Source organism: Pelobates fuscus, chromosome 2 (assembly GCF_036172605.1).
Source record: "Pelobates fuscus isolate aPelFus1 chromosome 2, aPelFus1.pri, whole genome shotgun sequence".
In the NCBI taxonomy this organism is placed as follows: domain Eukaryota; kingdom Metazoa; phylum Chordata; class Amphibia; order Anura; family Pelobatidae; genus Pelobates; species Pelobates fuscus.
This window is the reverse complement of record NC_086318.1, coordinates 78275670-78289035: the sequence shown is the minus strand read 5'-3', so window position 1 is coordinate 78289035 and position 13366 is coordinate 78275670. Positions and strand designations below refer to the sequence as shown.

The following is a 13366-nucleotide window of genomic DNA, read 5'->3' as shown; positions in this document are numbered from 1 at the left end:
AGAAAGTCCATCTACTGGTTGCAATCACTAGGGATTTTACTAGGCTGCAACGAAAAGCGGTGTTTAGAGTGCTAGGACTGCAGGGACATACTATAGACACTAGGACCACTACATTAAGCTGTAGTGGATCTGGTGGATATAATGTTCCTTTAAGAGTACCTGTGTCTTTAAATTTTGTGATTGTCTTGGCTGCAGTGTTACCTGATTGATCCCCAATAAATAACCTGCACCTAACACCAGGTTGGACACAATTTCCATTAATAATGCATAAGTGTTAATTCTACATTATCAATGTGACAGAGATGGTATAGGTGGTCTATCGGTGCTGAAACAAACTCTAAGCGCACTGTCATTGTTTGTGAACTTTGCCTAATTTACTAAGACATCGCAGCTGGGGGTCTGTTGGCCATGAGGGGGAGGGGAAGGTACCTGTATCTGTTCCTTGTGGGTGCCACAATCCTCTTCCATTGGATCCTCTGTTGCTCCTGGTGCTTTAGTTGCCAGGAGAGTATATCAGCGCTGTACTCTTGCGCATTGAGGTCTATGGAGGCTACCGTGTTCTCAAAAAAGAGCTTTTTTTCCCTACAGCTGTTAATAGTGTAAAATTATAAACCTGACAAAAAACAACTCCTACTTTTGTCAAGCAAAGGGAAAATATTGAGATCCCTACTCAGCATATCTTTATGAAATACTCATTTTTGAAATGGGTGTAACAGTGGCTTTAAGATACTTGTTATTAAACTGTGGGACAGTGCCAGGGGACATATTTCTTTAATGGCTTAGTTAAGCCGACGAAATGAGCGCGAAATACCGGAAGTGACATCAGACGCCGGTCAGCCGAACTTCCGCCCACATGACCGGCAACCATAGAAGCGGCAAATTTAAAAAGGAACAGCAGCTGGATGATTTTTCTGCACTGATGAAAACTCGGACTGAGTTGAAACGCGTCTGCATTACTGTGAATTCGTGTCACCATATGGGACCTGCACAGTCATCTTTTAACCTTTATTTACAATAAATTTGTTTATTTTTATACCATCATTTGCTGCTTTTCCTGCTTTTGGGGGACATCACTCAAGATTCTCTATATAGCCTTTTGAGGCACCCTTGGGCATTATATACAGAGCCTGGCACGGCTCTGGAATCCGTGAGTGTATTCAATCACTTTTATACCTCTTTATCTGCATATACACTCTATACTATGTACTATTTGTTGTTGTTATAGGAATTTACTACATGTAAATAGTACATGTATAAGTATTACTATTTTTTATTGATACACAGGGAGTGGTGTGTGTATTTGGCACTTGTTGTTCTCAAGTACCTTTATTTTATTATTTTGACTTCAGTTGTTTTTAGGTTGTATTCCAGACTTAAAGGGACACTGTAGGCACCCAGACCACTTCAGCCCATTGAATTGGTCTGGGTGCCAGCTCCCATCACCCTTAACCCTGCAAGTGTAATTATTGCAGTTTTTATAAACTGCAATAATTACCTTGCAGGGTTATGTCCTCCTCTAGTGGCTGTCTACCAAACAGCCACTAGAGGGACTTCCGGCTTCTTGGACAAGTTTTGGTTGTCCAACCAATGCTGGCTGTCATCACACTATGCATGAGGACCTCCAGTGTCGCCGGAATCCCCATAGGAAAGCATTGAATAATGCTTTCCTATAGGGAGGCCTCCCCCTGCAGGCAGATATTGGCAGGGGAGGAGCGTGGGCCTAGCCAGACCCAGCGCTGAGGAACATCGATGCTGGATTCAGAAAAACGGGTTTGTTTTCCTGGCACTAGAGAGTCCCTTTAAATTCTCTTGCTTTGGAAAACCAGTTCATCTTTTAAAAAAGTTTATTTTTCGATATACGGTAGTTCATTTATTCTTAATTTACATAAGCTATACATCTCAGTTATTAAAGGGTTATGCCAACCATCATAACTAGTACAGCCCACTATAGTGGTAATGATGGTAGGTGGACCCTGGCCCCATTTTCCAGAAATGGTGCAAACCATTTTGTAATGACTTGCCCTCTTACCTGGGTCCCACCCAATTCCTGCTCTTCCTTTAAGGGAGATTTATGATGTTGGCCGCCTTCTGCTCTGCTTCTGCTTTTACGTAGTCTTTTAAAGGGTTACTATAACACTTTTTTATGTTATGTGTATAATGGTTTATAATGCCCTGGGAATAAACATTTTAGTTAATATAAAACATACCTTGAATCCAGTGTCGGGATGCCTTATTTCCATTCCCCATCTTGACTTTTTTTTTACAATTAAATCTTTTTAACTAATATAAAACGTACCTTGAATCCAGCATCGGGGCATTTGATTGAACCGTTTTCATTGCTCAGAGCATATGCAAAGAAGGGGGAGGACAAAGAAGGAGCAAGGGGTGGATAAGGGAAGCGTAAATGCCAGGCAGTGGGCAGGGTGTGTATGGAGGGAGGTTAGAGACAAATTTACTCGCAGCACTGCCTGTAAGGGAAGAAACTCACTACATCTGTTGCTAGTGTGCAGTGCAGGGGGACAAAAGGAACACTATAGGCACCCATACCAGTTCAGCTCATTGAAGTGGTCTGCGTGCAGTGTCCCTATTGCCATTAGCCCTGCAATGTAAAACGTTGCTGTTTTAGAGAAACTGCAATGTTTACATTGCAGTACTAAGACAACCTCTAGTTGAAAAATGTCCTGCTGAGTTGGGGTTGACATATAGGGTATTCTTATCAGACTTTATTGGTGCTCCATTCAAACCCTACAAACTGTACCAAACCATGGGTGTGCAATCTGATTATGTCCTGTAAATGAACAGTCTGCGTTTAAAAAGATGCAAAGAATTCTTCTACATTTTTGTAGGCTGAAGATTGATAGCAAGGATGTTTTTTTTCAATCAGTGTGGAAAACAAGATATTTAGTTTAGCCCTCATCAAATCATAGCCCAAGTCGGCCACGGTAGACCAATTGTTTAATCTAACAAGAGCCATGTACTGCCGGCACCAATAACATTAACCCATTAATCATATAAAAGCAAATTGTTTGGTAGTGGTGATGAGTTTTATCTATCAAAACACTATACTATATAAGAGTATACTTTGGTAAGAGGCTCCGTTTTACAAGGGGCTCACACTCTGTATATGAAAGCAGTAAGAATAAAAAAAAACATATGGGGACCATGCACACCCTACACAATTGTTGTGCCTCTAATTTGTATCTAGACAACTTTCCAAACCCCACTACATGTTTTGAAGAGAAGTAGATGGCTAGTATACCTATTTGTTGTTTGTGTATAGATCTGCTTATGATACTGCTAACATTAAATCCCTGTTTTGTTTTTCTTTATAGGAGTTTATTTTTAGATCATGATGTGCAGCACTGATGACATAGTGGATTGTTTTCATGGGGAAACCCTGCTCTGTAGCCTAAATGAACAGCGCATGCATGGGACCCTGTGTGATGTTACCATTGTGGTTGAAGATACCAAATTCAAGGCACATAGAAATATCCTGGCTGCCTCCAGCTTGTATTTTAGAAACCAGTTCTTGAGCCAGAGCATCTTTATCCAGGGTCATGTTTTGGAGCTCACAGATTTCAAAGCAGACACATTTACAGAGATACTGAATTATATATATAGCTCTAAGATTGTGGTAAAAAGAAAAGAAACACTGACTGATCTTGCAGATGCTGGGAAAAAACTGGGAATAAAGTTTTTAGAGAACATCAAAGCATTTGGTCAGATTTACAAGAAATCGTCATCATCTGTTCAAACATGTTCCAAAGAACCCGAAGAAAATGTGCCCGCAATGTTTTATCGGGGAGAGAATGGTCTGAAAACAGAAGCTGTGGAAAAAAAAGGAGATGACTTTGCTGTTTCCAGTGTTCCAAGGATCACCAATGCATATTCTATTTTAGAGACTGAGGTTAGTGTGTTCTCTCCACTTGATTTGAGAGCTAATTTTAAGAAGACCACAGGTGTCACAGCAGAGGTAGATTGTGGTGATGAATGTGAGAAAGGAGTGTGCAGTGAAGGGGAGCCAGTGAACACTTTAGCTGAGCATTCATACGCAGTATCTTCCGGAGATGCTCCTTATAAAAAGGACTCTGTGTTTGAACATGGAAATATAGTTAAAGAAGCAAAGATTGATGAAAGCACAACGCCTTGCCCAGTTCCTGCTATTCAAGAAAGAAAAGTAGCTAGTAACTTGCCTCTTCTAGACCCTCTGTGTGTTGTCCCACAGCCTATTATCCAGAGCTGTACCTCAACAAGTAATATTAACAGTCCAGGGATAAGTGGGCAAACGATTAATCCTCCAGATTTCTACACTGGTAGAGAAGATGCAATCCCCTTACCACAGCTTCCTCCAGGTAATCAACCTGCAACCCAGTCATTATCTGACCAAGAATTGTATCCACTTCCTAAAAATCAACACGAGATATACCATTGCAAAAATTGCAGCAAAGAGTTTGCTCATTTGAAGCGTCTACAGAGGCATGAGCAGATCTGCTTCAAGGTTGTACATACAGAGAAAGATGTGAGGCTATCAGACAACATTTCTGGACAAGCATCTGCAGACATGAGTTGCGCTTCTTCCGATCTGACGTCAGGTCAAAATACCCTTTCAAATGTTACTTCTCCTGGAACAGATCATTTTGTGAAAATAGTAGATGGAAAGATATTCTATGTTTGCATTGTTTGCAAGCGGAATTATGTAACTTTGTCCAGTCTTCGGCGTCATTCAAATGTTCATTCATGGAGAAAATCATACCCCTGCCATTATTGCAACAAAGTCTTTGCCCTAGCAGAGTATCGTACTAAACATGAAATCTGGCACACAGGCGATAGACGATATCAGTGTATATTTTGTCTAGAAACATTCATGACTTACTACATCTTGAAAAATCATCAGAAATCATCTCATGGAATCGATCCAAGGCTCGGAGTGGGAAACAAATCTGCTAATCGAGGACTAAAGCCTAGCATCTATCCATACAAGCTTTATAGGCTTTTACCTATGAAATGTAAAAGGGCACCTTTAAAGAGTCATAGAAACGATGCTACAGAAAAAACAGAAATGCATTTTCAAGGACTCCCTTCTTTAAACACAACCACCATTGTCCAGAATCCTCTCAGTTCTCAGCCATTTGCATTAGAACCCCAGAATGGTTCGTCTTTTTCACTGGATACACCATCACATGGTGTTTCAAGTTCAACTGCAAACCTAGATCCCTGGACATTTGATGTATCACAATCCGAGAGCACTGTGAATGATCTGCCTGCCGGGAAACCCACTTCACCTTTGGCAAGCATTCATTTTGTTCCCAAGGAGTGTGATAATGCAACAAGCCCTCCTTTCAATGAAAAGCAGAACACACACTCAGTTATCAATTGTACCAACTTGGCACCATCAGTTATCATGCACAGCAGTAGGGTTTCTTCTGTTATAATGCATGGGAATGCTGTGGCAGCGGCAACAATAAATGGGATTGGCTATTACAACGACAAAACCATTTCCTCACCTGAAAAAGATATAGTTTATCAAGATACAAACAAAGAGGTTGTAGGAAAACAGTTTACTAAAGAGGAGGAAAAAAATGAAAGATGCAAAGCTAAAGAACCTCTCCAGGAAAGTAGAGAAATGCCTGCTCCCGTGACTACTTCAATAAAGAAGAATAAAAGTGTTATCCATAAAGGGAATAAAACAGAGACATACATTGCCAAACCAGCCTTGCCTGGAACTCTAGTAAACAGTGGCATTGCTCCACTTTGCCAGATAACAGTTAAGATTGGAAGTGAGGCTTTGGTGAAACGTCAAATATCTGGATCATCCCTGTTCTTCAGAAAAAGTGGAAAAGCAAAGCACTCCGAAAGCAAAGCAAAGAAAGCCACTATGTATTCTGAGGAAGACAAGAAAGAGAGGAGTTCTGTCCGGCTTCGAAAGTCAGAATGTATGAAGATGGAAGAGATGTATGATGATACCAGTGACCAAGATGTGTCTGACAAGCCATGGAGACCATATTACAACTACAAGCCCAAAAAGAAGTCCAAGCACTTTAAAAAATTCAGAAAGCTAAAGAAGCGGAAAAAACACAGCAGGTTAAGAAGGCCTGCCGAAGAAAATGGAAACAAGATAGATGATAAGCACTTACCAGAAAATGTTGGTGAAAATTGCACAGAAGAAAATCTACAAGCGACTGACTTTGAAGATACTGAAAAGGCAGTTGAGGAAGACATGGAAGTTTCTGAGGACTGGCAACATGGAAATAAGCCTTGTTTTTGCGAACTGTGTCGAAAATCATTTCGGAATCCTTCAACCTTAAAGATTCACATGCGTTGTCATACAGGAGAAAAGCCTTATCCATGTAAAACATGCGGGAAGTGCTTCTCATTCCCTGGAAACTTAAATAAACATGAACGCATCCATCTGGGTGTAAAGAACTACGTGTGTCAGTACTGTAGCAAGTCTTTCATGGTAAATGAAAGTCTGAAAAAGCATGAGAGAATTCACACAAGGGAAAAAATGTACAGTTGTCAGTTCTGTCCCCAGCAGTTTCTCTATCTCTGCACTAAAAACAATCATGAACAAAGACATTTAGCAGAACGTAATGTGAAAGGGTTTGTTTGTGTCCAGTGTTCTAAAATTTGCAAGACAGCAGCAGCTCTGGGAATGCACCAAAAGAAACATTATCTTAGGAGCCGAAAGCAGAGAGATCGTAAAGACTTCACGGTTGAAGAAAGTTGGGATTCCCTAACTAGTCCAATTTGCAAAGCTTCAGAAACAATTAGAGATCAGGAAGATAAAGATGTGCCTGAACGTTTTCCTTCTTCCTTCAATGACTGCGTGACCCCCTTGTTGTCTTTTAACAACAGTGTTACAGATATAGTCCCTCAGAATGTAAGTGATGTAGGCATGGTGGACAATGTAGACCCAGGGGGAGAACTTGAAAGCACCTTTATGACTCCACCATCAGCGTTTCCTCCAGCTTCGTTACATGGGAGTGTCTTGATGGAGATCCCAAAGAGTTGGAAGCACTGGAAAACCAGGCACTATAGCTTGGAGGAGAGCTTGAACTCTGATGATTCTTCCGCTAGAGAGTGTACAAAGACTTTTACTGAGTTAAAGACAATGACGAGTTTTGAGTAACCATTTGTTCCCTAAATGTTAGTGATGAAATATTTTAAAACAAAACATCACAAATTACTCAGATTATAGTAATACTTTCTTTGATAACCCTTCTGCTGCCAAAGGATAATTGCAGGACCTTCACGTTGCAAAGGGTAACTACAAAGAAATTGAGTGTTTTATAGGTGTTTGTTCCCCAAGCTTAACATTCATGCACTAGTCCCATGTAGCAAAATCAGTATAAACATACATAAATGAAAGAGCAGTTCATCAGGTTACGCCTTCTGTGCAGTTTATAGTATATACAAATTTGTTAAAGTAGCAGTTGCTGTTTAAAAAGAAAATCCTATTTACCCCAAAGGGTGTTCCTACGAGATATATGTGCTCTTATAAACTCAGGATTTTCCTCGAGTCATGATGTTTGAGACTTTAATAAGTTACTACATTGGGGTCTACACCTAAACCTTATTTTCTCCATTGACAGGTTTAGACCGTAAAATGTAGCAGCTTCATGTTAGTCAACAGAGTGAAAGCTAGATTGTTACTATATTCTCGGAAGGAAGATCAAGTCTTGTATGCTGCTTCTTTAAATACTGATGGTATACAAAATTTAATATAAACTGTACAGCACATTATGTATTGTATTTAGTGCATTATATGGGTTACACCTTTTCGGTGCCCGCAGTAGAAACCTAAGTCTTTCTGTTACTTTATGACCACAAAGAACTATTGGAAAGACTAATAATATTAATATTGTAGTAAAGAACACAATGTGATCTCTCTCCATATGATGTATTTTTTCAATGTTTGTGAGAAAAAAGTGCAACACCATGTTTAATAATACAATGCTACTAAGATTCTAAAATTTTGAGAGGAAAAATTACAAATATTTTAGTCTATGCAAGAAAAGGTTTTGATTATTATTATTTTTTTTCCTGTTAATATATCTTGGCCAAGATCCAGATTTTATCCAGTAAACAGTGAGTCTAAAATCGACCTCCAAAATTGGGACCAAAATGAATGAAAAATGAACTACAACGCAGCCAAATTTTGTAAGTCGGTTGCCAACCGTTTAGTAAATAAAGTTCTATACGATGGGATTTCTGTCCTCATTCTGAAATAAAAATTCCTTAGTAAATGCAGAGATTTAAATACTTACAGGTTTTATTAACTTTGTTTTTGTTGCTTTTCTTTTTTTCTAATCTATATACGCATATGTCTACCAGGGGACCACTTCCCAATATAGTATGCAATAAGATAACGTTCATTATGAGAGAGAGAGAGAAAAAAAAAGGTTGTTAGTTTTTGACCAAGCAACGAGCACTTCTGCAAAATTACTCTTATTCACTCTATTAAAATAAGGTGTTAAAAAGTGTAATAAAGAGGTTGGTAGTGCGCCGTAAAAATATATTTATATTTATAAATGTTAAACAATTTCGAAAGGTCCATTAGTTCTTTGTTTCTGTATTTTTATTTTTTAAAAATCTATTTTGGATACTTTAACTGAACAAGTGAAAAAAATGTTTAAGCAGCAGGTAATATGGCTTGTTATGAATGTAACCGTGGCCCATGTTTGTTGTCATGTGCTATGTTATGAATTGTTTTAAATATTGGTTTTTGTTTATGGCAATTGGTTATTTTTTTAGTAGACACAAGTTCAGACATGGAAGTAAAATGTTTGTTTTATGGGAAATCAAAAATGTCATAATATGAAAGATAAGTGAAACCAAAATCAATCCTTTTATGATTGTTACTTCTTGAAATTTTGATTCATTCAAACTTGGGGATTGTTTTAGACAAGTTTAATACAACATATGCCCTGTTTTATGCTGTACTGGTAATCAATATATCGTTTTCTCTGGTTGTAGCTTTAGTTTTAAAGCAAATTCGCATTTGTTATTGCAAAATTGTGATACAAAGAAAATACATTTCTGAAGCTGTAAGAATCGAACTCCAGTCTTGATGTTAATGCTTGATTTTATTTGTATCATTCTGCATAGAACCCCATCATGGAAATACAAAGGTGCTGAATTAGCAGCTAACACAAACATTCCATTTATATACTGTAGAGGGATTGTCAAATTACCTTGGTCTTGTAGTCAAAAATAAGCATTGGTTTAAAAAAAATTGTCCAGTTTAACTTAGTATTCCAAGATTCTAAGGAGCCCAATGCCTTACTTTTCCACTTTTTAGGTTAGTATTGTGAGTATTAGTGAGGCTGATGTGGTCTCTGTAACGCAGCATATCTGGGGTTTAATCACTAAACTTTGTCTTGTAGTGAGTTGATAATTGTCTTGATATTGTAGGCTAAATAGTAGATTTTCAGAAGTATCCAACTGTCATTTCACATGGCAAAGCAAATTGGATTTAACATTTCCAGCCCAGTTTAAAGCTTGGCTATTAAGTGATGATACTGTTAAAAGTTGGAGTAGAATTCTTTCATCTTCTGAAATGTAATATAGGAAAATCAATTTTGATGATAATGTCTAATTCACAAGAGCAGATTTGCATACTGTTTATTAGGGAAGAGAGGTAGCACTAGATACATAGAAATGTGGAGGTAGGTGAGCAATACAATAGAACTAAATGACACAGAGAAGACTTTAAGGACATGGCATGAAGTTAATGTCATGCCAGAAAAGAAAAGAGTCTTTTGAGAGATAGCTGGGGTGGTGGCATGGGTTTATAAACCATTGTTTTACAGGTTAACACATCATTTTAGTTACAACTCAAAAATAAGACATTGTTTATAGATTCTAAGAACCTAAACTTTAGCTTAAAGGGCCACAGGAAAGCATTTCTCAGTGCTTTCCTATTCTCTGAAACTGCTATGTTTACATCTGAAGGGTTAAAACCTGGGGGACCTGGCACCCAGACCACTTCATTGAGCTGTAGTGGTCTGGGTGACTATAGTGGTCCTTTAATGAAGCAGTGGTGTCCAGATTGCGCATCTACAGTCTTACTGCTCAATTCTCTACTTATGATTTAAATAATATTTGTTTGTATTTATGCAACCCTAGCCACACATCCACTGGATGTTTTTCAGGCTGTTGTGCTTGTTACCAGACAGACATGGACCTGCCACTTGTCCATCAGGGGCAATGGGCACACCCACCAGGACAAGTGGTGGGACTGCCCATTGTGTGCATTGCCAGAAACGCAGGTTGCATCGCTGGCATTGTCCCCCAAGGCCCAACCACCCAAATCAATACCTCCTGATGCTTTGAGCTATGTCGCTGTTTTAATTTTCAATCAGATCTTACAGCACAGTGTGTTTACTTTATAAGTTCCTATCTTCTTCTCTGTTAACTGATTATAGACTCTACCTGATTATTTACAGTGCAGGAAATACATTCTTAAAACTTAAAGTGTAATAACGGAAAATAGAAAAAATATATAGACCCTTTTTAAGAAATTGTGTAGGGAGACTGTGATTCTCAGCCTGGGGATGTGTGGCTAGGGCTGCATAAACAAAATTATGTCATTCATAAATGGCAGAGAATTTAGCAGTGAGAGTACAGGTACTTGAACTATATACCAAAGCTGCTTCATGTTTTTATTACACTTTATCAAGTGAATAAGGTGCCCACATTAGTAATATATTGTATCCCAGAGTCAATGTTGCAAGCAACATTTTCCCATGTTTGTATGTGTTTGCTGAGTGATCCTTCGCGAATCACCAGAAGGTTCCAACTAGTTCCAACATAACTTCCATCCTGAAACAGTATAGCGCACTCTCCATTAACTTGGCTTTACAGTTTGTGTCAAGAGGAAACAGCCTGGCACATTCCTCAATTTCACAATGTAGGTAAATGTGGAATGCACTCTGCTGTTTGGGCCATTCTTACATGCTTTTACAGTTTAGGAAATTACGGTAGAAACCACCTAGTATATCCACCTGTAACTGAGGTTCACAGTGTAGGTGTCAGTGGTGTGGAGCGGGAGGAACCCAGTCTGTAGAATAACACCAATAGCGAAGTACAGGAAGAGAGAATCCAAAGACGGGGTCAGGCAGACTATTAGGTCAGTCAAGATGGCGTAGGTTCTTAGGCAATAAAATAGGCAAGAGGTCAGAATACTGGGGAATCAAAGTGAACTGGAGAACTGTCAGCACCCAACTGAGCTGAGTTGTTCTGCAAAAAAGGTCAAATAGGGGGGGTAAGGCTTCCTCGAGTCGCTCGACCCTTTCTCCATAAGGTGTGGCGTGTGCACTGCCTAGGGAGTTCAGGGATTCACTCCGCTTGTGAAAGAGACCCGAACGAGGAAGCATGATGGTTCTCCAGTTAACTAGCTTAGCAATGGGGTTCATAATAGCAGGCGGTGAATGTGAAAGGAATATGTCAGTGATGTTGACTGCATTGATAAATTTACCGCAAATTAAATGTATCCAACATTGCTATAACAGTAAGCATCACTAATTGCATTTTATCCATATCTCTGGGCTTGTTGTAGGAAACAGATCTGTAAGAAGTGATTGAAACAGTTTATAATGATGTATCAACTTGGCTTTAGAATTAGCCTGACGTATTTCAGCACGTAGAAGCATTTCCTTCTTCTGATCCCTGGACTGTCTCTTTAACCTCAACAATTTGAATTTCTTACCAGAATAAATGTGTCCACAAAGTAGTTGCACTAATTCTCTTTTTAAGGCACTGTACTATAAAAAACGAGTAGCTGGGATGTGAAGCACATGTGGATTAGCTGGAAAAAGTAGAATGTAATGGTAATCAGTGTTTATTAAATAGGAGCACATAAGCACTTTTGTTTTTAATATCTTTGCGACCAAACTTAGTCGTAGAGGTACTTTAATCCACTACAATGAGGTTGTGGAATAACCAAAACCATTGCATACCATTCGGGCGCACAAAATTAAGGTACCAGTGACAGCGCTTTTATCCTTGATACCTGATGGTATTTTTATGTTTGCTTCAATATGTAGATTTGAATTTTTCATATGTAATTAAACTATTACTTCTTATTTGTTATTATGCTACCAGTATTTTGAAGAAAAAAAAAAAAGTATATATAAAAATAAAGTTGTTTTTGTTAAAACTGCTTCTTAATCCCTTCAGGACCAAGGTTGTGTAAATCCAAAGTCTTCATGAAATCCTGACTTATTATTGGCCCTGAGAGATTTAAACATAATCATATCATAATTTTGTTTCTAAGGCTAATGAAAACTGCATATGTGAAATGTGATGTCAGCATATTTTGTTTTAGTTTCATGGTTGAACGGAAGCCGCCCAACTCAGACTGTTTTCCAAATTTATATATTTTGTAGTTTATTTGTTTGGACCATGACATATTTCTTAAAGTCATTAGAAGAAAGTTTGAAAAAAAATAATAAAAAAACAAATTTAAAATAAAAAGGTTCCACAGTGGTTTCATGACAAATTATTAATGTGTGTTTATTGATGTCACTTTGGCTCTGTTATTTGTTATTGGGTAGAATTGGGTATAGTTAACATGAATGTAAGATCATTAAACCTTACAAGAGAGATTATTTAACCTATTATTTAAGGACCAAGGTTATTTTGAGATGTGACATGTTTGTGACCAAAGGCATTTTTGCCATGTACTAATTCTACCACAATTCAACCTTTCACCATTCTCCCCCCCCCCCCAAATTAACGCAAGTTACATTGTAACACTGACATCTGTCAGGAATGCCCGAATAACCCTTCACATGTATATATTATTTTTAAAGAAGATAACCTAAGGTATTAAACTTAGGGTATTTTTGACTCTTTTCATGCAACCATTTTACCACCAATCTATGCCAAATAAAAAAATAATTGGTGATTTTTTTGACACACATAGATGTGTGTCAGGTTATCGGGAGGGTTTGCATTCCAGTTTTCTAACTTGGAATTTTCTCTGCTGGTCATCATGCACCCATGTCCTATTTGGGACATTTTTGAAGCCGGACAATGTAATTTACCCCCATCAAACCATATTTTTGTTGAAATGTAAACAAATAACCCCATCATGGCATAAAAGTAAAAATAACCCCATCATGGCATACCATTTTCAAATGTAGATAACCCAGGGTATTTCAAATGGGGGTATTTCCAGTCTTTTGTAGTAGCCACTTCGTCACAAACGCTGGCCAAAGTTAGTGTTTTTATTTGTTTTTTATAAAAAAAAATTAAAATTAGATATTATATATATATATGTGTTGGAAAGCCAATTGGCCTGAATTTGTGGGAGGAGTTATGACCCTATATAAACCCTACCCCCCTACTTACCTTTGCCGTT

General features: G+C 38.3%; 1 protein-coding gene across 5 annotated transcripts in view; it reads left to right on the top strand.

Annotated features, from left to right (window-relative positions):
- Window positions 1-12490, top strand: part of ZBTB38 (zinc finger and BTB domain containing 38) — a 51854-nt gene extending 39364 nt beyond the window's left edge. For all 5 annotated transcript variants that reach the window (XM_063442282.1, XM_063442280.1, XM_063442278.1 and 2 more), the window contains one exon: window positions 3333-12490. In XM_063442282.1, coding sequence (XP_063298352.1) covers window positions 3350-7129 — 3780 coding nt within the window. In that variant the 5' untranslated portion in view covers window positions 3333-3349 and the 3' untranslated portion in view covers window positions 7130-12490. The remainder of the gene's footprint in view (window positions 1-3332) is intronic.
- The last annotated feature ends 876 nt before the right edge of the window (window positions 12491-13366 follow it).